Source organism: Camelus bactrianus, chromosome 29, assembly GCF_048773025.1.
Source record: "Camelus bactrianus isolate YW-2024 breed Bactrian camel chromosome 29, ASM4877302v1, whole genome shotgun sequence".
NCBI classification, from domain to species: Eukaryota; Metazoa; Chordata; class Mammalia; order Artiodactyla; family Camelidae; genus Camelus; species Camelus bactrianus.
Genome location: NC_133567.1, coordinates 14999582 through 15024978, shown reverse-complemented (window position 1 = coordinate 15024978; position 25397 = coordinate 14999582). Strand labels below are relative to the sequence as shown.

Genomic DNA, 25397 nt, shown 5'->3' with positions numbered 1-25397 from the left:
AAATAACTATAATGTGAGGATCTATCAATCACAAACTCAAACCCAAGAGGAATCGCTGAATAGACAGAGCACGCAGCAGGATCTGGTCCTCTGTTTCAGGGTGAGCCACCTTGAGGGTCTTAGGCAAGGCCCCTGTTGTGGGGCCCTCCCAGGTAGGGCTTCCCAGGCACATCCTCTGTAGACCTCCCATGGGCTGGGGGAGCTGAGCCATAAGCACCGGCTGCAGCCCATGGTCGATGTTTGGAAAAGACAGTAACTCTCCTCTGTATTCCTTGGAGGTAACTGGGGCAGGAGAACCTTCTCTCACTCAGAGAACCACAGCCCAGCCTTGCTCTCCTGGGATGTTCTTTCCCACAGCACACTGGCCACACTGAGGGTGGGGTGGACAGGTGCGTAATGTGAGGGAGAGAGTCTCCATGGAGAGAAGCTTTGGAGAACGCCCTGCAGGGGGAGGGAAGCAATGAGGGCAAGATGCCGACTTGGAGAAAAGAGAGAAAACAGGAAACATAAATGTGTGTGTGAGCACTGGCTTGTCTGGGGGAACTTCGGATGGAGGCTATTGAGGAATATTCCTTGAAGACATTCTGTAAACACAGTGTGGTGATTTCAAACAAAAAAATGGTCCCATTAGACCAAATAGGTGGGAGATAGGATGTCAACACCTTGAAGTTGACTCACAGTTCAGGGAGGCCAATGGCCAGGGCTGTCCGAAATTCATAGATGGGACACAGGGCTGAGAACTGAGGAAGACCACCCAAGAAATTGAAAAGCCTGCAGGAGCAAAGGTGTGGAAGGAGGAAGACCTGGATGTCTCCTGGGGCAGCAGGTAGATCAATCTGACCACGGCAGAAGGTCTACGCAGGCAGGGCTTCTGAAATGTTGGCATGTCTTGAGGCCAACTGGCCGGGGACCTGGTTGACAACACTGACACCTACCCAGTGTTCCTGAAACTGGTGACTGGTCTGCTGTCAGGGGATCACACTCAGGGAAACACGCTGTAATGAAACCGCCATAAGTGAGGTGGTGAGATAGAATAGGGCCCGCTGATGGAGGGCCTTGAATGCCAGGCCAAGAATACAGGCTGTTATTCCAGAGCTAGGAGTTATTAATGGCTGTTGATTCAGGGGGAGGCATAGTGCTGGGGTTCTCTTAAGAAGAAAGATGAGCTATGTGCTGGAAAAAATTAATAGAAATATACAGGAAACCAGACATAAATTAACATGGAGCTACAGAGTATAAAAAATTTTATGACTGCATGTTGGGCTCAACAGAGAAAGGCGTGTAATAAAAGCCCTCATTTATGAAATACCACTATGGTCCAGGTGTTAATGCCTCAAACAATCTGATGCAGTAGGTGTTGCAGTCTCTAGTTTACAGATGATGAAAACGAGGCTCAGAGAGATCAATTCACTTGCATAAAGACACACAGCTGGTCTGCAGTGGAACTGGCATTTTAATCTAGGCCTGACAGACTCCAGATGCTGCAGCCCTTCACTTCCTCGTCCAGATGACAGGAAGAGTGGATTCGTTTTCTCTTGCTGCTGTAACAAATGAACAGACATAAGGACTCAACTGTAACACAAGTGTATTACCTTAGAGTTCTGTGGGTCAAAAGTTAGACAGGAGTCTTACTGAGCTAAAAGCAAGGTGTAGGCAGTTCCTTTGGGGGGCTTTCAGGGCAAACTGTTCCCTCACCTTTTTCAGCTTCTAGAGGCCACCCACAGTCCTTGGCTTGGGTCCCCCTTCCTCCATCTTCAAAACTATGTTACATTTTGTCAACTTGGTTTTCCTGGCCACATCTTTCTCTCTGACCAAAGCTAGGAAAGGATCTTAGGATTTTAAGGACTCATGTGGTTAGATTGGACCCACTTGGATAATCCAGGATAATCTTTTGCTCTTAATGTTCAGACTTCAGTTCCATCTGCAAAATCACTTCTGCCAAGTAAGGTAACACATTCAGATTCTGGGGGTAGGACATGGACACCTTTGGGGGCATTATCCCGCCAAGCTCAGAGAGTCATGCTGCTGTCATGGTCCATGTACCCCTTGCCTCTGTGCCCGACACTGCGTTTCTGTAAACACCATTAAAAGGGGGATTTTTGTTGAAGCAAAAATTATTAAATAAAGGACTGAGGCTCCTATCATAATGTAATCAAATTTACAAATATGATTTTTAAAACAATTTTTCTTATTTTATACAAAGAGAGACTTGGCATTTTGTTACAGACCTTAAACAAGAAAATGATACCTCAGAAACAAAATTCACATTCTCTGGGCCATAAACCTTCAAGTCTACTGAAGAAAAGACCTTCTGGCTTTTCAGTCATTTAAATGATTACATATAGTGTCAGTCTCAAGGATCGTTGGGACCAGAAGTTAGGGGAGTCCTTAACTGCAAATGAAGACTTTTGCAATTTGAAGCCTATCATTTTCTTATTACAGTGTTGCAGAAAAACGCGTTACAGCTTGGTGTTACATCTCAGTAGTGAAAGCAACCTGGATCCAGTCAAGCGCCCAAGCAGCACTCCAAGAGTAGGGGAACTCAGGTTTATCACACCAGCTGACCCACAGGAATTAACACTCAAAGCTCTGGACCCCAGCCCTTTATAGGTTGCCAATTTACACTTTGCAACATCATATGCAAATAAAGTATAACAAAAATTGACCAACTAGGAACAAGCTTTGTAGAAATAGACCAATCAGGAGTGAGAAAAATAACCAATCAGGAGTGAGGGGAATGGGCCAATCAGGAGTGAGAGAAATAACCAATCAGGAGTGAGCTCCATGCAAATGAAGTACTACAAATGGACCAATCAGAAGTTAGGGAAGTGGACCAGTCAGAAGTGAGAGTAGTAACCAATCAAGAGTGAGAGAAATAACCAATCAGAAGTGAGCTCAGGGAACCAATAGAATTTTAGCGGTAAGTAAGCCGTTTCAGAGGCAAAATGTGAGATAGAGCCTCTGGGCCAGGGAACCGGATGGTGCTGGCAGGAGAGTAGTGGCCCTGCTTTGGGGTCCCGCCGGTCTTTTTATGGGGCTTTCCGCCTCAACAGGAGACTGAGTTAATGAGCTGCATATAGGAGCACTGTGTGCGTTCTGAAATGAAGCCAGCAGTTAGATCTGCTCCCAGGAAGAGCTGCACATGAGCAAGCACTGTAGGGCGAAAAAGCAAAACAAAACAAACCTTGGACGCTTACTTCAAAATGAAGGCCACATTTGGACATGTATGGTTACCATTGACTTTAATGGGAACAACGTGTCTGTTTCTGGGATTCAGGATATGAAATTGGTGGGGACAGTGTGAAATGGGTTGGGGGATAGGAAATGAAAGGATCCACTAGGCAGCGTGTTCAAAGACTCCGAAAAGGACTGCACTGTCATAAGGGGATGAGATAAAATTCACATTTTGCTAATGAAGACCATTGTTGTCTCTGAAAGAATGATTTAATGCTGCTACGTTGGCATTTCAATCTCTTAATACCTGCAGAACGAAGCGGGGAGAGTAGGCACTGGTTTCGGCACAATCTTCTAAATTGCTAATCCACAAGAGGAAAGTTAGAAATTACAGAAATGGCTGGAAAGGCTCACCTCCATCCTGTGGACATAAACACACATGCATGTGCAAACCAAGACCACAAAGAGGCATGGAAAGTATCTTATTGGCATCATGTTTCTGGCATTGCTATAACTACGCCCAAAACAAGCGATACATGAAATGGTGGTGACATCTGTTCTCGAACCTGTGGGGCTTTATTCCTAAAACAGTTGTAAAATCTTTCGGGGACAAAAATAATTTCTATGTGTCTATGCAGATACTCTCTCCTCAAAGAATGCATGCACACACACACACACACACACACAAGTGGATACAAGCGTTGAGCTGAAAAGACAGAAGTAAGAAAAGGAAACATCGTCCACTTCTTTCAAACACTTAAAAAAATTTTTTCCTTTCAAACTAAGCTACGTCTATTGTCTTGGATATATACCTTTAAAAAAAAAATCCCAGAGCATATAAATTATCATAAAGCTAGCGTTTAAGATTCCAGTTGGTAAGCTATGATAACATACAAATGGATGCTGAGTAAGTTTGTTTTGATTTGGTAGGAAAAGATTTTCTGATCTTGGAAATGAAATCATTTAGCTGTCTGTTTATGGCCAAAGCTGTATGGAAGGTTCTGGGTACTTAAGTTAGTATGTAAGTTAGTGTGTTTTTGAATTCACGAATCCACAGCTTAGATTTAAGCAGCATTCAGGATGTTTTTCATTAAGGAACTCAGATTTACCTCCTTCCCACGACTCCCCAGTATTAGTTTACATTTATCACACTGCTGATTATCCGTGCTCAGAGGGTGAACTGCAGACGATAGGGACGGAACGTCTTGTCTCTTTACCCTTTCAGTTAATAGACAACGTCGAACTTTCTTCTAATCTGACTTTGACTATGTCTCCCCAAATGAAGTGATTTTTCCCTCATTCCAAACAAAATACCCTTAAATATTATGTAGCATATTTACAATGGGTTCTTATTTTCTTTTAAAGCAACTGACCTCTGGCAAGTAACAATTTATTCAGCTCGAGTAGTTTAAACATAAGTTTTTTGTTGATTTTACCAGCTTCTGGACAGATTTGGAGGTGCATAGTAAAACATTGTCATGGACTGTCAAATTTTAGTTTTTGCTTGCAAAGATACTCTGTTGCACATTGTTCTATGAAATGACTGTTATTTGGGTCTTGCTAAATGCCATGTGGTTATTTTGAGGGTTGCTGCATAATCCTGTTCTTGTGGGCATTTTGCTGTAGAAGGCAAAGCAAACGCATCTCATTCCATGGTCTTTTTTACTCTGTAAAGTGTCATTTCTGGGAAAGAGGTGGGTGATGAGTTGGGGGTGGGGTGGGTGGAGCACCCTGATTCCTCGGCTGAACTCATGACACACGAGCAAGGAAGGTAGTGGCTGGGTGAGTGCTCTGTTAGTACCTGTGAGAGGAGGCACTTGGTCCTCAGCTCGTGCCCATCTTGACTTTCCTGAACACATTTGACTTATCTCTCCCTGTAAGTCACAGCCAAGCCCTCCACTCTCTTTCTCTGTTCATTTTCACCTGTGCAGCCCCGGCACTGCCTCTTACTGGGTATCCTCCATCCCACAATCCCAGGCAAACCCTGCACCTCAGTTCTCCCTCCTTCCAACAACCGCAGGAAGGTGAGACATGAACTCTCCTGAAAACAGCAGGGAGGAGAGATGAGGAAAGAGCAAGACTTGGCACCTTCAGAATGTTCAGAAATGTAGACTCAAGTCACTACGCTTGTGGCCATTGGGTCACTCCAAGTGACAAAATAATTACTATAGCAATTTAGTTTTAGCCAAAACTGCAAGTATTCTAAAAGCACTGAACAGAGCCTCAGACATCCCCCAAAAGGCTGGAGGTAGAATGTGACTGTGTCATCCTGGAAAGATAATAAAGCCCTTCTCTAGAAAATGGAGATAGTTTTATGAGCCAGTCTCAATTAATTATTGTGGGAAACAATTAATAGAGTGAGCATGGAAGAGGTAATAAGAGTGATTTTGAAATAATGAGATTGAAAAGAGTTATGCTGAAATTGGCGAGGCTAAATGTGAACAGTTTTTATGTTTGAAGGAAATAAAGTAATGTGATTGAGGATGTGGGCTGGGTTCAGTGCTCTGCTCTGCCACTTGCTAGCTCGGGTAGGTTGCTGAATTCCTCACGGGGAGGACCTACCTTGCAGGGCTGTGCTAACACCTAAGGTCACGCAGGCAAAGGGCTGGATGTCGTGACTGTGGCTGAGGGAGACTCACCAAATGGTCGTGATTGCTGTTTACAGAGAAGATAAATCATCTTCATTGCCTTTTAGAAAGAAGTCTTGTCATATTTATAAACAATTGTATTCAGGGTTATCAGTAAGATGTGGGTTGAATTATCTCATTGGACAGATAAGGGAATATTATCTGGAAGCCTTTAAACATACCTTGGGAGGGAAGCAGCCACATAAGAATTCTGAAAATCTGTTCATGGCATCGAGTGAAAGAGTGAGCCACCATGCCAGCGTGTAGGACATTCTTGGAGTGATGTCGGTCCTCTTCACAGTGCTTGGGGACCTGCCTGACACGATAAAATCATCCAGGAGGTTTTGCAAGAGCTAAAACACCCAGCCTGCTCCCTGAGACCTGGCCTTCATCTCACATGCGTATCTCTTGTTGGATGGAAGAGAATAGGTGTCACTGGCTCCTGGACTCCGTGAAGCAGGACGTGTGGTTCCTGGTGTTCAGGCTTCAAGTATTCCCAAAGCAACTAGAGAGCATGGGCTACAAAGAGCCTATAAGTGATTTTCTTTTTCTTTTTTAAGATTTGGTTTTGGTTGTCTTTTGGCCTTATTGGGAGTAAAGCAGGACCAAGAAGCCCTGGAGCACTCAGGAGTCTCATTCAGCAATACCAACCATGTTGCAGATTTAAATCTTCCAGCACTGAATAGCCTTCTGCAATAGTCCGTTTGGAGAGAAATTGATAAAAACCAGCATTCCTGCCAATAATTCACATATTACCAGATCAGAACAAAATAGTTGTTCATTTGTTCAGAATTCTTCAATATACAAAGAACTCTGAACTCTGAGAACCGCATGAAGTTGGGCTATCTGGGGAGTTCAGGCATGGACTGGTCCTTAGAGCTTAGCAGCAAGGGGGCCTGTCTCCTAGCTCAGCACACGCTCATGTGAGGAGGGACTTCAGAGCTCAGGTTCACTCAACCAGCCCACAAGGATGTGCACACCCACAGGACAATTTTTGGCATAGTCACCTGGGACTTGCAAGGACCTCAGAGGTCACCTAATTGAATTTAATAAAAGTCAAATCTAGAAATGCAAATCAAAACTACAGTGAAGTATCACCTCATACCAGTCAGAATGGCCATTATTAAAAAGTTAACAAATAATAAATGTGGAGAAAAAGGAATCCTCCTACACAGTTGGTGGGAATGTAAATTGGTGCAGCCGCTATGAAAGACAGTATGGAGGTTCCTTAAATAACTAAAAATAGACTTACCATATGATCCAGCAATCCCACTCCTGGGTATACATTCAGAGAAAACTATAATTCGAAAAGACGCATGCACCCCAATGTTCATAGGAGCACTATTTACAACAGCCAAGACATGGAAACAACCTAAATGTCCATCAACAGATGACTGGATAAAGAAGATGTGGTATATGTATATGTATATACAGGAATACTACTCAGCAATGAAAAAGAATGAAATAATGCCATTTGCAACAACATGGATGGAACTAAAGATTATCCTATTGAGTGAAGTAAGTCAGACAGAAAAAGACAAATACCATATGATATCACCCATATGTGGAATCTTAAAAAAAATGATACAAATTCTGTATACAAACCAAAAACAGACTCAAGGACATAGAAAACAGACTATGGTTACCAAAGAGGGAAGGGCAGGGAGGGATAAATTAGGGGTTGGGGATTAATAGACTCTCATTACTTCATATAAAATAGAAAAACTACAAGGACCTACTGTATAGCACAGCAGACTATATTCACTTTCTTGTAATAACATATAATGGAAAGGATTCTGAAAAGAAAAAATATATAAGTATATATATATATATATAACTGAATCACTTTGCTGTACATCTGAAACTAACATTGTAAATCAAGTACACTTCAATAAAAAATTTTTTCAAAAAGTCAAACCTCTCTGCGGATTACTTTTTTGAGGAAGAGGATTGTCCAAACCTGAGTCTTTTGAGGGTGAATTTAACTTATGAAAGCAACCAGTCTTCACTCAAAGCCAAGTCTAGTGAATAAGGTAAATGGTCAGGGTAAACAAATGAAAAGTTAAGTGGGGCCATAAAATGGCAAAACTGGTTTGCTTGAATGACCACGCCCCTCACCAGAAAGGTTCTGAGAGGTGATCGTAAAGCACCTAGAGAAAGAGATGCTGCTCATCAGAGAACTGGTGGGGCACAACCTCTCTGAGGCAGAAGGAAGTTCATATCAGGTTTTTACAAATGTGCATGCCCTTTGGCCCAGAAATTCAATTTCTAGGAATTTATCACAAGGAAATTATTGAGATGGCTGGCAGAGACTTAACTGCTAGGAAGGTTGATGCAGTGTAAACAACAGCTTAAAATTTGGGTGTGGCCTCAATGTCCAGCCATTGGGATTGGCTCAGTACGGAAAGGCATGTAAAATCAGCAAGCTGCTGTCCGTCCTGCAAAATGATGCTACTGAACTGTTTCTGTTGGTATGGAAAATGGCTCACGTTCATTGAAAAGAGCAAATCCTAAAACAGTGCTGGGATACGATCCAGGTTAAAGCATGTACATTTCGGGGGTGGCTAGAAAAGAATACGGAAAGACATAGACCAAGTTGTGAGTGGCAGGTAAGATTGTGAATATTTTCACATTCTTTTTCTTTGTCTACGTGTTATGATTTTTCTTTAATGAAAAACTATTTTTATAATAAAAAGATACTACAAGGAAACATCAGGGAGAGGAGAAAGAGGTTCCACGAGCCCTAAAGAGGCAAGATGATACACCTGTATTCATTTGTTAGGGCTGCCAAAACAAAGGACCACCAGTGATATATCCACCAGGAATTTATTGTCTCTCAGTTCTGGAGGCTAGAAGTCCATGGTCAAGGTGTTGGCAGGGTCAGTTCTTTCTGAGGGCCCTGCGGGAGAAATCTGTTCCCCTCACTCCTCATTTCTGGGGTTTGCTGTCCATCTTTGGCATCCCTTGCTTCTGCTGCATCACTCCAGTCTTGTCTTCTTCTTCACGTGGTGTCCTCTCTGCATGTGTTTCTGTTTTCAAATTCCTCTTTTTTATAAGGACGTTGGTTGTATTGGGTCTGGGCCCACCCTACCCTAGTATGACTTCATCTTAATTCATTACATCTGCAATGACTCTATTTCCAAATAAGGCCACATTCTGACTACTAGGGGTGAGGACTTCAACAAATGAATTTGAAGGAGATAACACAGTTCAACCAATAACAGTACCCCAATGAGATGGCCACGCTGCCCCTACTCACCTGGGGTTGGTGCTCACCTGCCACCACGATCTACCTACACCAGCTGCTGTATGATAGGAGCCTGGGCCAAGGTCAGGGGTAGTAGGGTGGGGCACTGACATCCCTGCAGGACTCCAGGTTCAAGAGAGAATGGTGAAACAGAGAGCCTAAATGTGGCCCCCGCCTGCCCCAGTCCACACAGTCTGGGGCTTCAGGCATGAGAGAACATTCAGTTTAGCGCGTCTGAAATGGGGAGACCAGCTTAGAAGTCAGAAAGGAAAGGAGTAGCCTAAAGAATAAGCAAAGAAGATATTGTTCCTTTTGGTTGAATATAGGGGTTGAAATTTTAAAAATAGAAAGATCAAGAGAGAAGGGGGAAAAACATTACAAATATTACACAAAAATCTGTACCCAGATGTTGATAGCTGCTTTATTTGTTATCACCAAAAGCTGGAAGCAACCAAGACGCCCTTCAAGGTGTGAATGGATAAACAAACTGTGGGACACCCAGACAATGGAATATTACTCAGCAATAAAAAGCAATGAGCTATCAAGCCGTGAAAGGACATGGAGGAACTTTAAATGCACCTTGCTAAGTGAAAGACATGAATCTGAAAAGGCTACATACTGTATGATTCCAGTTATATGATAGTCTGAAAAAGGCAAAACTATAGACATTGTTAAAAAAAAATTGGTGGTTGCCAGGAGACTAGGGGGAAAGGGGAGAGAGACGATGAGGTGGAGCACAGGGGATTTTTAGGGCAGTGAAATTATTCTGTATGATACTGTAATGGTGGACACATGACAACCCAGAATGAACCCCAGTGTTAACTATGGACTTTCGCTAATGGTAATGTATCAATATTCCATCAGCTGTAATAAATATTCCATCAGTTGTAACAAATGAATCTAGGTGATGCAGGACACGAATAATGGGGGAAACAGTGTCGAGAGTTGGAGGGAAGAGGGTACCTGGAAACTCTGTTCTACCTGTTCCATTTTTCTGTAAACTGAAGACTGCTCTAAAAAAAATAAAGTCTACTAAATATTTAAAAGTCAAAACCAAAAAGAAATGTCATGAATAAAGAAACGTAGACAAGATCATGCACTTTAGGCAGTTACCCAAAAGGGCCCCTGGCAGAGAAAAGTTGGAGCAATTGCAAGAGTCACTTCTTTTTCAAAGGCAGTTGAGAAGATACAGATGACCAAAGTGTGACCCAGCAGGATCTCCAAGATGCAGACACCCCTGGCCTCTCACACCTCGCTCAGACTCAACAAAGCCCTTCTCATCGAGCTGAAAAGTGGTGGGGGGTGGGGATGGGAGGAAGAAGAACCAAATTCTTACTCAAAAGAAATAACAATTTGGAACATGCACAAGAGTGTCAACAAGTTATGCAGATCTTATCGGCATCACATTTTTCGGTGCCTCCCAGCTATCCTGTGAGGCTCCACCAGCCTGTCAACACCCTTCGGCATCCCACGCACCCCGGGCATATCAACACCTCAGGAGGCTCAGCAGCAACCAGACCTGCCTCCCTGGGGCCCCAGCAGCGCACGTTTTCCCTCTCCTCCATCGTACCATCCCCTCGGCATGCAAGAGTGTCTTCGGAACGCTTCTTGGCCCACACTCTGGGACCTGGTTGGGGCTAAATGTCTACAAAATTGAGCAACCCATTTATGCTAGCTTTGGAAAGTTGGGGGGAAAAAATCTTATGTTCTCCCATCTGGAGGACAAGAAGGTGGCGTTTCAGTAACGGGAAGAGAAATGATGAAAAATCATCATCAAAGAGTGACAGGCTCATCATACTAGGTGTTTCTATGTTTTTCAGATAAAATGTTAATTTTGCAAAATTATGGATAAGTCATGACATTTATGGAGAACCCTCTCTCCACCTCCCCCTGCCCCCGCTTGCTCAGTGCACAAAAATAAAGCCGTCATAGTATATACATTGCTCCATCATAATGCAGCCTCTCAAATGTAATTTTGGTAAATGATACAAAAAAAGCATTTAGTTAGACTAATGAAAATGACAGCCTTTACTATATAGCACAGCTTTCTTTTTCAGTTACATACCTGTTTCTTACATTAGAGTCAATGAATGGATCTCCTTGTTTGTGTGTTTGTTTTCACTTTTAGGCAGCTTTAAGTGCCTTGAAACAATTTTCTGAACAAGGATTGGACCCAATGGAAGGGGCAATGAATATTGAGAAAGGTTCTCTTGAAAAGTGAGTAAATCTTCTGTCATATTCTTACATGGGTAATTTGGCAACTGTTTGAAAACTAAGATATGCAGATAAGGCTAAAACTGAAGACAAGATATACTCAAATTTAGCTATCTCTGACAAAATTATTCATAATACCATTACATGTAAATAAATGAGAAACAGTATATATATGGTCATGTTCGTTTCCTATCAATATGTCTCTGAAAATTTTAATCTACTGGTTGAGAATTATTTCTGCTTTTTAATGCCTTCGCTGGATATATGTATTTGAGTTTTGTTGACCGTGGAGTGTTGCAAAACTTGCAAAAGATGGATTTTCATTTCAGACTGTTGAGCATTCTCTGACTAAATCATTTTCTGAGGTAAAAATTTTCACTCACATTCCTACTAAGTTGTGGGCACAACACAGAGAGAAAAAAAGAGAAGGAAGGAAGGAGGGAGGGAGAGAAGAAGGAAGGAAGGAAGCAAGCAAGCAAGCAAGCTGAAAGGAGGGTTCCCTCCCCTTGGCTGAGTTTTGTTTTTCACACTGTTATATGAAACACAGGCGGGCATTGCCACAAAGGTGTGGCTCCCAGAGGCTGCAGAGGCCAAAATGCAGCTTTAGTAAGTATTTCTGAAATCCAGCTCATACCTCTTTTATGATATTGAACATAAGGTTTGATCTGAGAGACTGAATTTTAGGTCTCTCCAGAGACCCAATTTATACTAAAGCAATGGTAAGCCATTGTATTTCCAATAGTGGGATCCAAACTCTTTCAAAGCAGGAATAATAGCAGGTGAGATTTCAGAACACACACAGGAGATAATATTTTTAGAATGAAAAAAAGAAATTAGATAACCCAGGAAGTCAAAACCAGATATACTTATCTGGCAGTTAAATAAGCTTACCAGCCCCCATCCCTTCCCCCCCCCCCCAAAACCCCTAGCATTTGGTCATTCATATTTAAAAGGTGAGAGCGTGAGAAGAAAACATTTGGTAAACAGACGTGGCATTTTAAGTTGTCTATAGATCGGCAACCATTTATAAGCTAATTTAATCAAAACCATTTCCACATGATCTCATCAGTGGGCTATCTGAACATAAATATTGTTGTTTCACTTTAAAATGTCACTTTTGTGGTGACCTTTGAATCCCGTGTGCCATCTGCTAATAAACATGTCTGAAGACTTGCAACCCTGGACCTTCAGCTCTTGTTAATGTATTAATCTTCCAGACAAGCCCAGCATCCGGGAGAGAAAGCAGACAATAACCAGACACACCCGGGCTCCCTCGCTCAGGACTGCAAGAAAGCAAGGTCGGTCATCTAGCAGCTCCCAGAACCACGGCTGCCACCGCATCCTTATAAACCTGTCAGCACGCATGAGGGTGTTTGTGTTCAAGGAAATGAATGACTAATACCGTGATTTGAGTCTCATGTGAAGACAACACTATTCTAACACGAGAGATAATAGACATAGTCCTGTTTATTCAACTGAGGGGAAAAAAGAAAACTTTGAGCCTTTCCCTTGGAACTTGAGATCAGATCATAACTCGTTTGCCCAGAGGCAGCAGAAGTCTGATCCTGCTACCGGAGCTTAAAATAACAATTAACGAAAAGTGTTAGAAACAGAGGTAAAATGTTTAAGTGAGTCATAGAGAAATCGGGTCGGGTTCCGTGTGATGACTGTCTTGTCGTGGCGCTTGTGTTCAGTTATATCCTCTCTCTCATTTTAAACAATGCTTGATGACTCAAAGATTAACCAATGCTGTGCTGTGGAATGTGATGGTCGTTGTCTTCATATAGAGTCACACGGTTTCTCTTTTTATGCAGAGACTTGTAACCTTCATCCTAGATCAGTATGGGTCACTTCAAGGCGCACTGCTCAAAGTCGTACGCACACAAACGTGGTTGACGTCGGGTCAGACGTTTGATTAGAAACATGAAATGATGTTAGGAACAATTAGTTTCCATATACTCCAGGAGTTCAAAGAGAAAACAAACAAACCAATTGTGGGTTTTGAACTCCATCACCCTATTAGCCACTCAGGAGGCGTCTTGCCTCTTTGACCATTTCTGTGGATTCCACGTCCCACCACGTGGTGGAAAGCGCACCCACCCCATTCGTGTGTCGTAGCCACTCACTGTTTGCATCCAAAGTGTTTTTGATAACTGCCTCTGCACTTGGGATAGTGAGTGGGATCAAAATGAATCATGTACCTGGCGGGGAAGGGCCAGCCCGTCGGAGGAGCCGTAGAGGTCTCGCCAGCTTGTAGCCAGCCACGCTCTGGACCAGCATGTTGGAATCCAGCGTGGAGCCAATGCAGTAAAAATTTGGTTGGTTTCTGTGTGAAGTGTTGTTATTGTGGTTCTTTCCTTGCCTAGCTCTCACCTCTTAAATATCTCCTCCGTGTCACCCATCCCAAAGGCCATTGCCTGGCCTCGTCACCCTGCACAGCAGTGACGTTGAAGAATGTCCAGGCTTATCCTGTCACCGGCCGTCTCTGTGAAACTGCAGGGCCACCTCCTGGGTGACTCGGAGCCGGGTTCCTGACCAGCCAACGTCATCTCATTGTTCAGGCTTTCTCCTTATTGATTTGCCAATGTTGTGCAATGAGAAAACACTCTCTGGTCTAACTGCTCGACCCAACATGACAATAGGAATATAATTATGTAAGATTTCACAAGCAAAACCGCCACAAATCATGGTCTGCCTGACTCACACGCGACTGGAGAATAAACAAACAGCAACATAAGGAAATAACTCTAGGGTTGTTTTTAATGATTCCCATGTGGGGAAGTCCGCCCGTCCTGAGAGGGCTGGGTGCCCTGGGAGGAAGTAGGTTTGGTGACAGAAAGCCGGGTCCTCGTGGAAATGATGACACATTTGTTAAGTCGGGGTTCATGAAGATCAGCCGAGTTGAACAGTAAGTCCTGCAGCCCTTAGGGGGCCCTAAATCATTTCCTCAGAAGGGGGCAGGCCCTTTCTCCCCCTAGAGCCTTCACCACCTGAGGCTCCGGCCCTTGGAGGGGAGTGGTGGGGAGCAGGCCTGTCTGCAACAAGACCTCAGGCAGGATCTTTAAAGTGCGTCTTCAGTTTCCCAAATGCAATAAACACAGACAACCTCCCACAGCCCACGGTCCCCACAGCACCGAGGCCGTCAGGGCTGTGGGAGAGTGATGAGCTCAGGGAACAAACAAAGCTAATCAGTTCTCACAACCCAAGTATCTGAGGCATCTAACTCGGGAACTGTCTGACAGAGTCACCCTCAAAGCTGAGCCCACAGGAGCGGGGTGGGGGGTGGGGATGGAAATCCACAGAAGATCTCAGGTTTAGTGATAGGATGTTTATTCAAAATCCCATCCCATCTTCCTGCTTGAAGAGACCAGGAAGGCCTTTAGACATTTTGCCCAGAATGGCAGCCCTTCCTGGGAAGCATTTGGGTTTTCTTTGGGTTGAATTAGCAAATGCAAATGATGGGTGGCCTGCTGTCCCTCGCAATGTTATATATCATTCGAGGGGAAACCATTAAGTAGATTTATTGAAAGAATGTTTCTTCGGCCCAAGGAGATCTTTTTGATGAAAAATGGAACTCATTATTCTTTAAAGGACACAGATTGACTTATCTCCTTTATCAATTACAGTGTCTGCTTTCAGCTTTTCTCAATCAGCACTGGGCTTTGTAGTCACTTCCCAGTGCTGAGGCCAATGCGTTTTATGAAAAAAAGGTTTGTTTTTACATTTTAATTGGAAATACAATATTGCACTTTGGAACTCGGACCAGCCCTTTCCAGCACCACTTGCCAAAGAGCAATGGTGAGACACCTCCCTTCAGGCTGCGATAAGGACTCTCGTCCCCTCTTCTGGGGTGACCTCTCTGGGTTGTCCTCATAGTCTCCCCAGCAAAACTCTCAACAGTGATTTTTTGTTTTTTGACAGCTTCAACCAATTTCCTGCACCATGCAATAAAAATAGATTAGTGAAAAACTTACATTATAAGAGGTTTTCAGGACTTCTAGTGACCTTGGAAATGTGGTCTAGACCAATTGATTGGTGTTTAAATCCTGCTGCTGGTCAGTTATCAGTGCAACTGTCCAGAGTTGGTTCTGTAACTTTTAATTTCCAAAGGCCACTTGTGATCATTACGGTCAAGAATGGTAGAAAACCTAACAGTGTTGCACTCAGAGCTAACAAGTCAATAACGGCTAAGCCATACATGAATTTTTCTCTGACTCTCCCCACATCTCCCTCCACCATGATATAGGTACCTAATACATGTGTATATGATACAGTGAATAGGTGAATAAATGGACAAATGAATGAGCTATCAAATGGATAGATAAATCAACTGAAGAAGTACATTTTATTTGTTTTTATTTTTTTAACTTTTTTTTATTGAGTTATAGTCATTTTACAATGTTGTGTCAAATTCCAGTGTAGAGCACAATTTTTCAGTTATACATGTACATACATATATTCATTGTCACATTTTTTTCTCTGTGAGCTACCACAAGATCTTCTGTATATTTCCCTGTGCTATACAGTATGATCTTGTTTATCTATTCTGCACATGCCTGTCAGTATCTACAAATTTTGAACTCCCAGTCTGTCCCTTCCCAACCCCCACCCCTGAAGAAGCACATTTTAAATCTCATTGCTTCGCCTGACACACAGAGACACTGGTAGTTAGATATGACATTATGGTTGATAAGATATTGTACCTTCAACCCCAGGGGAACTGTAGCATTTCTTAACTAAAAACATGGCAAGTCCAAAAACCCCTTAGTTTAGAGGACTTTGGATCCATGAAGACCCACCATCCTGCCCCCATCTTCCCATTTCTGCATTTATCTCCCTTCCCTAGGCCAGCCGATTCAATTCAGTCCTCACCCCCAGATACATTCCTGTCTTTCCACAGTAACAGAGAAGTGTCTCGTGAGGAGGGATGTTGTACTGTCTGACTCAAAGCAAAGACTTCCTTAGACTCAGGCAAACCCGACTGTCAGTTTCTGGCAAACATTCCCCAAGGTCCATCTCACCTTGCTGGGACTCATGAGAAACTGTCTTGTAGGGGAGGCTTTCCTCTTACGGTCTACGCTCTTCACATAACGAAAAGCTCCCTTGACTGGAGCCCCAGCACGCTCTGATGTATGCTGGGAATGCAGAAAATAAATAAACAAATGAAACTTCTTCTCCAGCAAGAACCCACATTCTAGCTGGAGGGAAAGGCAGACCGGGAAGTGAGCGTGAGAGGTGAGCGTGATGTGTTGTAGCTCCTTGTTTACCGACTTGTCTCTCTCAGTTCCTCCTCGTTCCCTCACTCGTCTCACTCTGCTTTGGGTACCATGCTGTATTCTGGTGGCGCCGTCAAAAAGCCACCACGCTTTGACTCTAGGAGAACATCTTTCACCTCCACACACCCCCCACGTCCACTGACTGACCCCACCCAGGCCCCCAATCCACATTTACTAGGTAAAGCTCTGGAAACTCACCTATACTCAGGAGGCTGGCCGACTGAATTTTTCCCGCTTTGTATCTCCCAGTCTGGAATGGTGCCCACCTTAATACGGTAAGTACTTGATAAACGGTTAACAAATAGATGAACGACCCTAAGACTAACCACTGCCCTGATGGCTGTGCCAGGCTAACCGGGTCAAGGTGACCTGGCTGCCCCAACAGAGAAGTCTGGCCTATTGGGTGGGGGACCTTCTGCCCTGGGAATAAACTTCTAGTTCAGCTTCTGTTAATGGGTCATCCTGTTGCAGTCATTTAACATCTTTGAGCTTCAACTTTTCATCCAAAACTGTAGGGATGAGAATATGCAGGAGTAGATGTTCTATTTTTGAAAGTGTACAGGTTGCAAAAGTAAACACAAGACTTCAAGCAAAGTTAGTGGGTTTGAGGGAAAGAGCCCGGGTCTAGGAGTCAGGAGTCCAGAGACCTGGTTCAGGCACCAGTGTGACCTTGGCAAGGGACTTAGCCTTCCTGGGCCTCAGTTTCCACATCTGTAAAATGATGGCCACAAAGAGCATAACAGCTCTAAATGTATTCCTCTGTTCACACCTTATCTCCAATACGTGAATTTCTAAAACCAAATACCTGCTAGGAAAAGTACTGTTCCTATCAATTAGGATTCTTTGGTTGTGAATGATAAAAGCCTGCTCAGCCAGCAATGGGAGATGTGTTATAAGGCTGCAGGGCTGTCGTGCAGAACCTAAGGGCAGAGATGCAGAAATGAATTGCAGCCAGGAAGTGGAAGGCTGTGGGGAAGCCAGGAAGCTCTCTTTCTCCCTCTCTCTCCAGTCCCTCCTCCCTCTGAACGTGTGAATCATTTCTCTCTCTCTATACCGGCTCTCGCTTCTCAAGTACACGCATTGGCGAACACAGCTACCAGTAGAACCCACGTTTACAGCCACCGAAGGAACACTGAAGCTCCTCTCTTGATTTCATTCCCGAAGTTGTAGGAAGAACCTGATTAGCTCACTTTGGACAAGGTGTTCACCCCTGGCCCACATTGTTCAAATATGGCTGCCCCAACTCTTACCCCTTTGGAACAGGGCGGAGGAGTCATCGGAGAAGAGAGAATCACTGTTTTGGGAGACAACCCAATAGATACGTGCCCGGACCACTCCCCAGGGGGCAAGGCTCTTCATAATCATGTGCTTCCGATGTAAACAGTGAACCTTAAATAAGTGAGTAATAGTCTCCCAGAAGTCATAGACTGGTCATAGATGAAGGCTAGATGGTTTTGTTTGGTTTTCTTTAATCCTTTCAGCCTTTAGTTTCAAGGGTCTGATGAACCACAGAGCTATCTCTGAATGAGTCACGAAACTACCCAGAAGAAGAAAATTAAAACTTCCCAGTGATCCCCAATTAGTATGTTTTTAAAAGCCTCCTTTCCTTCAGCACAAATAATGAGAAAATTAGGCAATAGGGTGGTCTGCCAGCCTCAGTGATTTCTACAGAACCGGAAGACTGGCAGTCATCCCCCTGCCTTTGTTAGCCTGAGTGGACTTCAAATGCAAGGGCATTTCTGATTCTTACAGCTGTGGTGGGTAGACATGGAGGCAATCTTGGTCTAATTTTCTTTCAAACTTTACTCATAAGTTTTCAAGGGAACTCAAAGAAGGGAAGAGGCTTGGTTATTTAAGCGAGTGTGAAGGAGCAGACAACAGAAAGTATCGGAAATTTGGATTCAAAAATAAAGGGGCTGAGATAAGCCAAGCCGCATCAGAGAAAAATGGGGAAGTGGGAAGTTCTGGAGAAGGCGCTTGTGATCGGAACAGACTAAGTGTTCCCAGCAGGTAGGTCTGTCTGTAATGCTGTCACCTGAGCTTCAGGAATGAGCAGTCAACATCTTCTGTTTCCTCTTGCGCCTGCCCTAAATCCTCTACACGGGTAGTCATTTTCCAGAACGGTGTCTGGCCGCTCGTCCTCGTCATCCCAGAGTACAGGGAGAGGAAGTCCATTCCTCTTCACCGGCTTGAGGTGATTTTCAAGCTCCCAGCTTTGGCAAAGGTCGGGGCTGGACGCGCACAACATGGAGAATCTAGCTGATGGTATCAGGGAGGGTCAGGACTTTTTTGTTTGTTTGTTTTGGGGGATTTTTTTCTACCTGGAACTAGAGTTGCTTCCACAGTCATCACGACTTAATGCACAATAGCTCTTCAAGTGTCCAGCCCCACTGCAGCCACTGCCTCTGTCTTAGGAGAAGACACCACTCGCATGAAAATGTCTAGCTAAACATATCTTGCCTTTTAGTTTCTGACCTTAACCAAATCCTAATCTATCCATCAATCAGCAAATATGGATTGAGTCTCCATCCTTGAGTTAGTCATTGTGGGGAACCAACTGAAGCTTAAAGTGATGTCTCTACTCTCAAAGAACTTCCAGTCTTGGGGGAGGGTACAGCTCAGTGGTAGAGCACATGCTTAACATGCACAAGGTCCTGGGTTCAATCCCCAGTACCTCCATTAAAATAAATAAATATAAATAAATAACATAACTACCTTCCTCCAAAAATTAAAATAAAATAAAATTTATAAGTAAATAAATAAAATGATTTTTTTTTTAAAAAAAAAAAGAGCCTTCAGTCCAACTGGGAAGATGACATGGCAACCAGATACTGAGGGGAAAAAAAAGCAAGAAGACAGAAATAGATACATTTCATTAGGAACTGATTTCAGCTCCTCTGGCTTCCACCGTGCTTTTGAGAAGCATCGTAGGGAAACTCAGGCCAATGACTCAGGTTTTGATATTAAAAAGATGTCTACCCTGGACTCCTGCTTTCTTTAATCTGGTGACCTGGGTTGGCCAACCGATAACCAAAGTGCTGCAGGAATCCATCTTGCATGTTTCCTTTTTCTGGGGTCAATCCCTGTGTAGCTGAGGCTTTATGAGCCACCATCCCCTCCACAACCACAGCTTCCTCCACTGCCACCAACCTTCCCAACCACTGGTATAACCCCGATCCACCTTTTACCAAGAAAGCAGTGCTGGGGATGGTTAAGAGTTAGGGTTCCAGAGTCAGACTGCCTGGTTCAACTCTTGGCTTTTCTACTATATCCTTGTATACGTTTAGGTAAGTGACCTTACCTTTTCCAAGCCCCACTTTCTGCAGCTGTGAAGTGAGGGTGGCAGTGTTGCTATGTGGGTTAGATGAATGAGTTTTATGAGTTAATACACGTGGAGTCTTTCAAACTATATGTGGCACAGAGTAAGTACTTGATAAACATGACTTATTACTGACCAAAAGCCAGTCGATGAATTAATCAGTAGTTGTGGGTCAACTACGATGTGCCAGATACTTGAAGTGCTGAGAAAAGGAAGAGGCTGAGATGACTAAGGCACAGTCCTGTTGTGCATCATGGAATTTTGGTTTCTCAAAGGCAGTTATAAAACATGCATACAAATAACTATTACTCCAGACGAATGTTCTCAGAGACCTGGGGCAGGGAGAACCTGCAGGAAGCCCCTGGGGGCTACTCAGACAATAGGATCATCATCTTTGAGGTGCCTTCTCCATAAAGCCAAATATATACGGCTCCGAATGCATTTTGGGACTCTTCTGGTGAGAATGACCCACAGGCCAGAGAAATTTTTCTGACAGAGGGATTCCACATTCCCCGTACTCCTCATGCTGCACCCCCTCCTCTAGACTCCTAGGGAACCAGGGGAAGCTGGTAGAAGAAGTCAGCCAGTGACCCAGAGTGGCACACCCAGTGTCAGAAGTCAGGGGAACCAAGGATGGTGAGATGCCTCTGAGGCATCAGGCCTGCACTGGGCTTGGCGTTTGTTGGAAAGCTGCTTGGCAGTAGAGAGAAAGAACTGTAAGTGGCCCTGTCCCCCTAGCCATTATGGAAAAGGCAGCTTATCCCTCTGTTCTGTCTGGTTACAAACATGCCATCACTACAATGGTCCTATTACCTCGTTTCTTAGAATACCATCCTGAGAAAGCAACGGAGAGGCACAGGAAGTTGGGTAATAGATGTTATTTATAATGCAGTTGAGGTAACAAGGGTCTGGATGCAGGCAGGGCAGGAGGAGGGAGAACAGGCCCTAATCACCCAATGGATGCAGGGGTGAGGGGAGGGAGGCCACCTAGGAGGGTTCCAGGGCCCTGGCTGGGGGAGCTGGGTCAGTGGCAGAAGAGGAGCACACGGCCAAGGGCAGAGTCTTGAGAAGCACCAACACTGAAGACATAGACAGAAATACGAGCTCATACAGGAATCTGAGAAGGAATGGATGTAGTAAGGAAAAGATGGTGGAGAGAGGGGAGGATGGGATGGTCAGGAGTGTCAGTTGCCACAGAGAGGAAGTGAGGGGGCAAGAAAAAATAGAAAAAGAGTCCACAGGGTCTGGCACGAGGAGGTCATGGATGACCTGCCAGTGTCGTTCAGGAAGGAGGAGGAGGAGGATGCAGGGAAGGGCAGCCTGACTGTCCTGTGGGGCTAGAGGGCTCCTCAAGCCAAGTCTAAATCCTTTGTCTTCTAGCTACCAAATACACTAGTCCACTGGATGTAAGGACTGTAAATCAGTACAAATTTCTGGGGAACAATTGGGCAATGTGTAGCCACATATTTAGTGAAGAAAGGATGCTGCTGTCAATGACTTCTGCTCAGTGTCCTCACAGAGATGGTGCCTGTGCCGGGGCTGTCAGAGCGGTAGCAGGAGGCAGTGCCCAGGGGCCGTTGCAAATTAACGAGTCTCATTCAGATCAGCGAGTCTCATGCAGATCAGCGCTGTCCCCAGTGACCTATGACTGGGGAGTGTGTTGGCTGCCTCTGAAGATGGAGCAACTGCAGGTAGGCCTTGGGTACCCATGGATGCTGCCCCACCAAGGTGCTCCCAGCTGGACCCCCCTTCCCACCTCGGCAGGAACAAGCCTGTTCTGGTGGGCTTGTGGTCTTAGCTCTGCCTGCTTTTATTTGCCTTCTGATGACAGTGCTTCTACTTCAAGAGAAGAGCTGCGGAGTGGAGGATATTGCTTTAAACTCCACTGGAAGTCAGCCTGTCGTGGGGGTCATTGGCAAGAGTGGTGCAGGGAACTGAGATTGAGAGGATGGGGCTTGTGTGGGCACAGACTGGGACATGTTGACTTCTACGGAAAGGCTAGAATTAGGTTCGAGTGGCGGACTAACGATGGCTATAAATGGTCACTCTCTTCCTTGAATTTATTTCCCCTCCCCTTGAGTCTGGGCTGGCCCCATAATTACTAAAGCCATAGAATCTGGTGGAAGTGCCATTGTGCCATTTCCAGGCCTCACATTCCAGGTCTGGCCTCCTGCGTTCTTCCTGCTGGGTCACTCTCTCTTCTGACCCTCACTCTTGGAACCCAGCCACCATGCTATGAGAAACCCAAGCCACCTGGGGAGGCCACAGCCACAGGTGGGCACTTTGGTCCACAGCCTTAGCTGAGCTACAGACTGACAGTTGGCGTCAACTTCCAGCCAGGTAAGCGGGCCCTCTTGGATGTTCTGGCCCAACAAAGCCTCAGATGACCACAACCCCAGCCACCATCATGTGGAGAAGAGTCCAGTTGACCCACAGAATTGTGAGAAATAATGCTTTTCCATCTGGGTTTGTTTGCAGCAGTAGGTAACGGGACAGTCTTCATTCCTTTTTTCCATAGATTTGAACCCAGATGCTGGAGTAAACTGGCAAAAGCAAACCTTAAATTACCCTTTCGCACCCATCTCTTCTGCATGGAGTCTTTCCATAATTCCCTGTAAGTAGCAGAACAGGGTTGGAGTTCTCTCTCGCTCCCTCGGTCTCCTTGTTACAGTCATACACGGTGAGTGAGTATCTCAGGCGTGGGGTCGAGGCACAAAAGGCCTGGGAAATTCCAACTGGAGAAGAGGGGGCCTTGTCCAAACGAGTGAGCAGAGCCACTTGGGGCTGAGGCTGTTTTCACATGAGCGGTTGAACACAGGACTCTTTTTTTTTTTTTTTTTTTTTCTAGAGAGTCTCCCTAGGAGAGGGCCAGATGCCAAGACTAGGTGGGCCCAGATGGCTAAGTTCCCATTCTTTCTTGCCTTGAAGGCTAATTTTAGTTACGTGATATGACACTTGATCACAATGGCTGTGTGTTTGTGGCTTTACTCAGCACTGACGATTCAAGTCTCCCAGCCCCAGGTCCACCCGTGAGCCCTGCGCCAGACGCCCCGTGCTCCAGGGCACCGCCGTGCACTGTCCTGGGCTCTTTACTGCTGCTCCGTCTGTAGTAACTTTTCCTCAAAATCTCAGTTGTAAGCTCCTCAAGGGCAGGGGCCATGATTCCAGACCCTGCTAGGGCAGGTCAGGAAAGGATGGCAAAAGCCTGAAGCCTCCTCCTTTTTGTCTCCTGGGAACCCAGAGTCAATGCCAGTTCACTGGGAGAGTGTGGTCCTGTGGACCAGGGCTTGAGCTTGAAAGAAGTGTGCCTCTGAAAGTTCCGGTTTATCTACACTGGCCAAAGCTGAGCTACAGACTGACAGTTGGCGTCAGTGATGTTGTTAATAAGCATGCTTTGACTCGTCCGCATAAATGAATTCATTTATAAGACACACGATTTGCTTAAAGCTCCCACTGCTGTTACAACTGTATTTCAGATTTGATGTAATTTCTAGCATGTTGGTTATATGGTTTTCATATTGTCTGGAACTGAAATGATAGCAGGAAGATCCTGTTAGGAGGAGAAAGTAAAGTTAAACAAGGTGGTCTGTGGCGAGTTACTATGCATGGAATTAATTTCACATCCAGGTTTGGATGATCTCATAAATTGTTCTTTTGGTTGGCAATTTCACCCTAGCCTGCTAGATTGAATTATTTCCTTGTAATTCAGACCCCCTGTGTTGCCCATAACGAAGAACACATTGTATGTCTTGGCTAGCGTGGCGGGTGGAGGACAGGTGCCCACAGTTGTCTGAGAGCGGCCAGCACTGAGCTCAGCTACACAACCTCAGGGACAATCGGTGAAGTTGTCACGGGAGCATTGTTGCGCTATCCAGGCTGGGAGCAGGGGTGGGTGGAGATGGGAGGGGACCCCTAGCACACTGAGTCTGACATGGCGTCTTCATACTATGAGATCTGTTTCAGACAATTTGGCCCAACACCCATGGAACCATGGGGCACCCCACACTTCTGTAGCATCCCTGAAAGACAGGAGCTCAAGAGACCAATCGTGCAAACTTCAACCACAGAGCAATGGCCCTTTGGTGATCTCCTTTGGAGGAGCAGTCTTCAAGAATTTGTAGGACAAAAATGGCTTTCTTAGGGCAAGAATCTCAGATCCTTCAACTCTCGTAGAGAGGAACAGGCTTACAAGAGAATTAACTTCTAGAAGTAAAACCTGTATAGCTGAAGTGTCTCCTTTTGACTCTAGCAGGTGTGACAAAGCCCCTAGGAAGCTGAGTCCTCTTTCTTCTGGGTGAGAGATGGGGACAAATTCTAACCCGGCCCAGAACCAAACCCTCACAAGGCTGACAACGACCTGACCTCCAACCCCCAGGTCAGACAGCCAGTCTCAATGCGTGTATAGCATTTGCTTTCTCCTGAAATTTGCAAATAAAACAGCCATTTAAGATCTGTTGCCTCATCAAAGATGGTGGAGATTGATCCAGAAACCGTCCTTATAGCTGAACCCATAGCCCTGACTCCTCTACATTCAGCAGACACATCTACAGGGCCTTCAGCACCCCTTCTCCTGTGCTCACCAACAGCGTGGCTGGGAGAGGACCATTTGCTGTGCTTCACTTGGCTCCCATGTTGGGCAGTGAGTGGCTTTGTTCTGAAAGCTATCCACATGCCGCTGAGACTTCCTTTAACCAGCACTGCAGAGAAACCCAAACTTCATTCAGAGAAAAGTGCCCTGTGGGACTGCTGCCATTTATACGGTGCCTCATCAAAGAGGGTTGCCAGGACAGGAGTCTCCTGGGATCTGGGACTTTTAGTGCTAAAACCAGACACACCAAGCAAACCAGGACGCTGAGTCCCCTTCGTTCAGCATTCATCCTCTAGGAGCAGGGAGGGGAAATCGGGAGGGTTCCTGCAATTCCACACCAGCTGCCATCTAGTCGTGGGCCGCCCACTAGTCCCAGGGCCTGTAGGCCATTGCTCTCTCCATTACCCTGCATGTCGAGATCTGAGATTTGTAGCCCTGGGCTCTGTTTGAGCCCTTTCAGCAACTTACATCTTCTAATGCCAAAGAAAAAGAAATCATGTGCAAAGAGCCTGGGTCATTCCCACCAAGGCTCTCCATTGCCCCTCAGGGGCACATCTCCCCAGGACGGCCTTCCCCGTACTCACACGGAAGCCAGGTTGGAGCCTTGGCGGCCAAGTGTGTTGTAAGAACCACAAGAGCTGGTCAACAGATTTTCCCCTGCCTGAGGCCATCTGAGCATCTTCACAGGACTCTGAGTCAGAGACCAAAGCTTCGTCGAGGGTAGGGCCCTAAGTCTGGAAAAGGTACACAGATTCTAAGGAGCGGGGATATTTGTTTTTGTCAGGAGATAGTGTGTCCTACCAGAACGCGGGAAACACAGGCTCCTCGTCATGGGGGCGTCCCGAGCCCCACCGGCCCATTTGAAACATCTTGTTCGTGGGTCAGGCCACGGAGGCTGGAACGCGAGTATCCCACATGTTCTCTTTTAACTACCTTGGTCCTGCCGCTGCTT

General features: G+C 45.2%; 1 protein-coding gene across 5 annotated transcripts in view; it reads left to right on the top strand.

The window, feature by feature from the left end:
- Positions 1–13597, top strand: part of STAU2 (staufen double-stranded RNA binding protein 2) — a 247285-nt gene extending 233688 nt beyond the window's left edge. For all 5 annotated transcript variants that reach the window (XM_074355041.1, XM_074355040.1, XM_010951387.2 and 2 more), the window contains 2 exons: positions 11177–11265; positions 12480–13597. In XM_074355041.1, coding sequence (XP_074211142.1) covers positions 11177–11265; positions 12480–12573 — 183 coding nt within the window. In that variant the 3' untranslated portion in view covers positions 12574–13597. The remainder of the gene's footprint in view (positions 1–11176; positions 11266–12479) is intronic.
- Positions 13598–25397: the final 11800 nt, after the last annotated feature.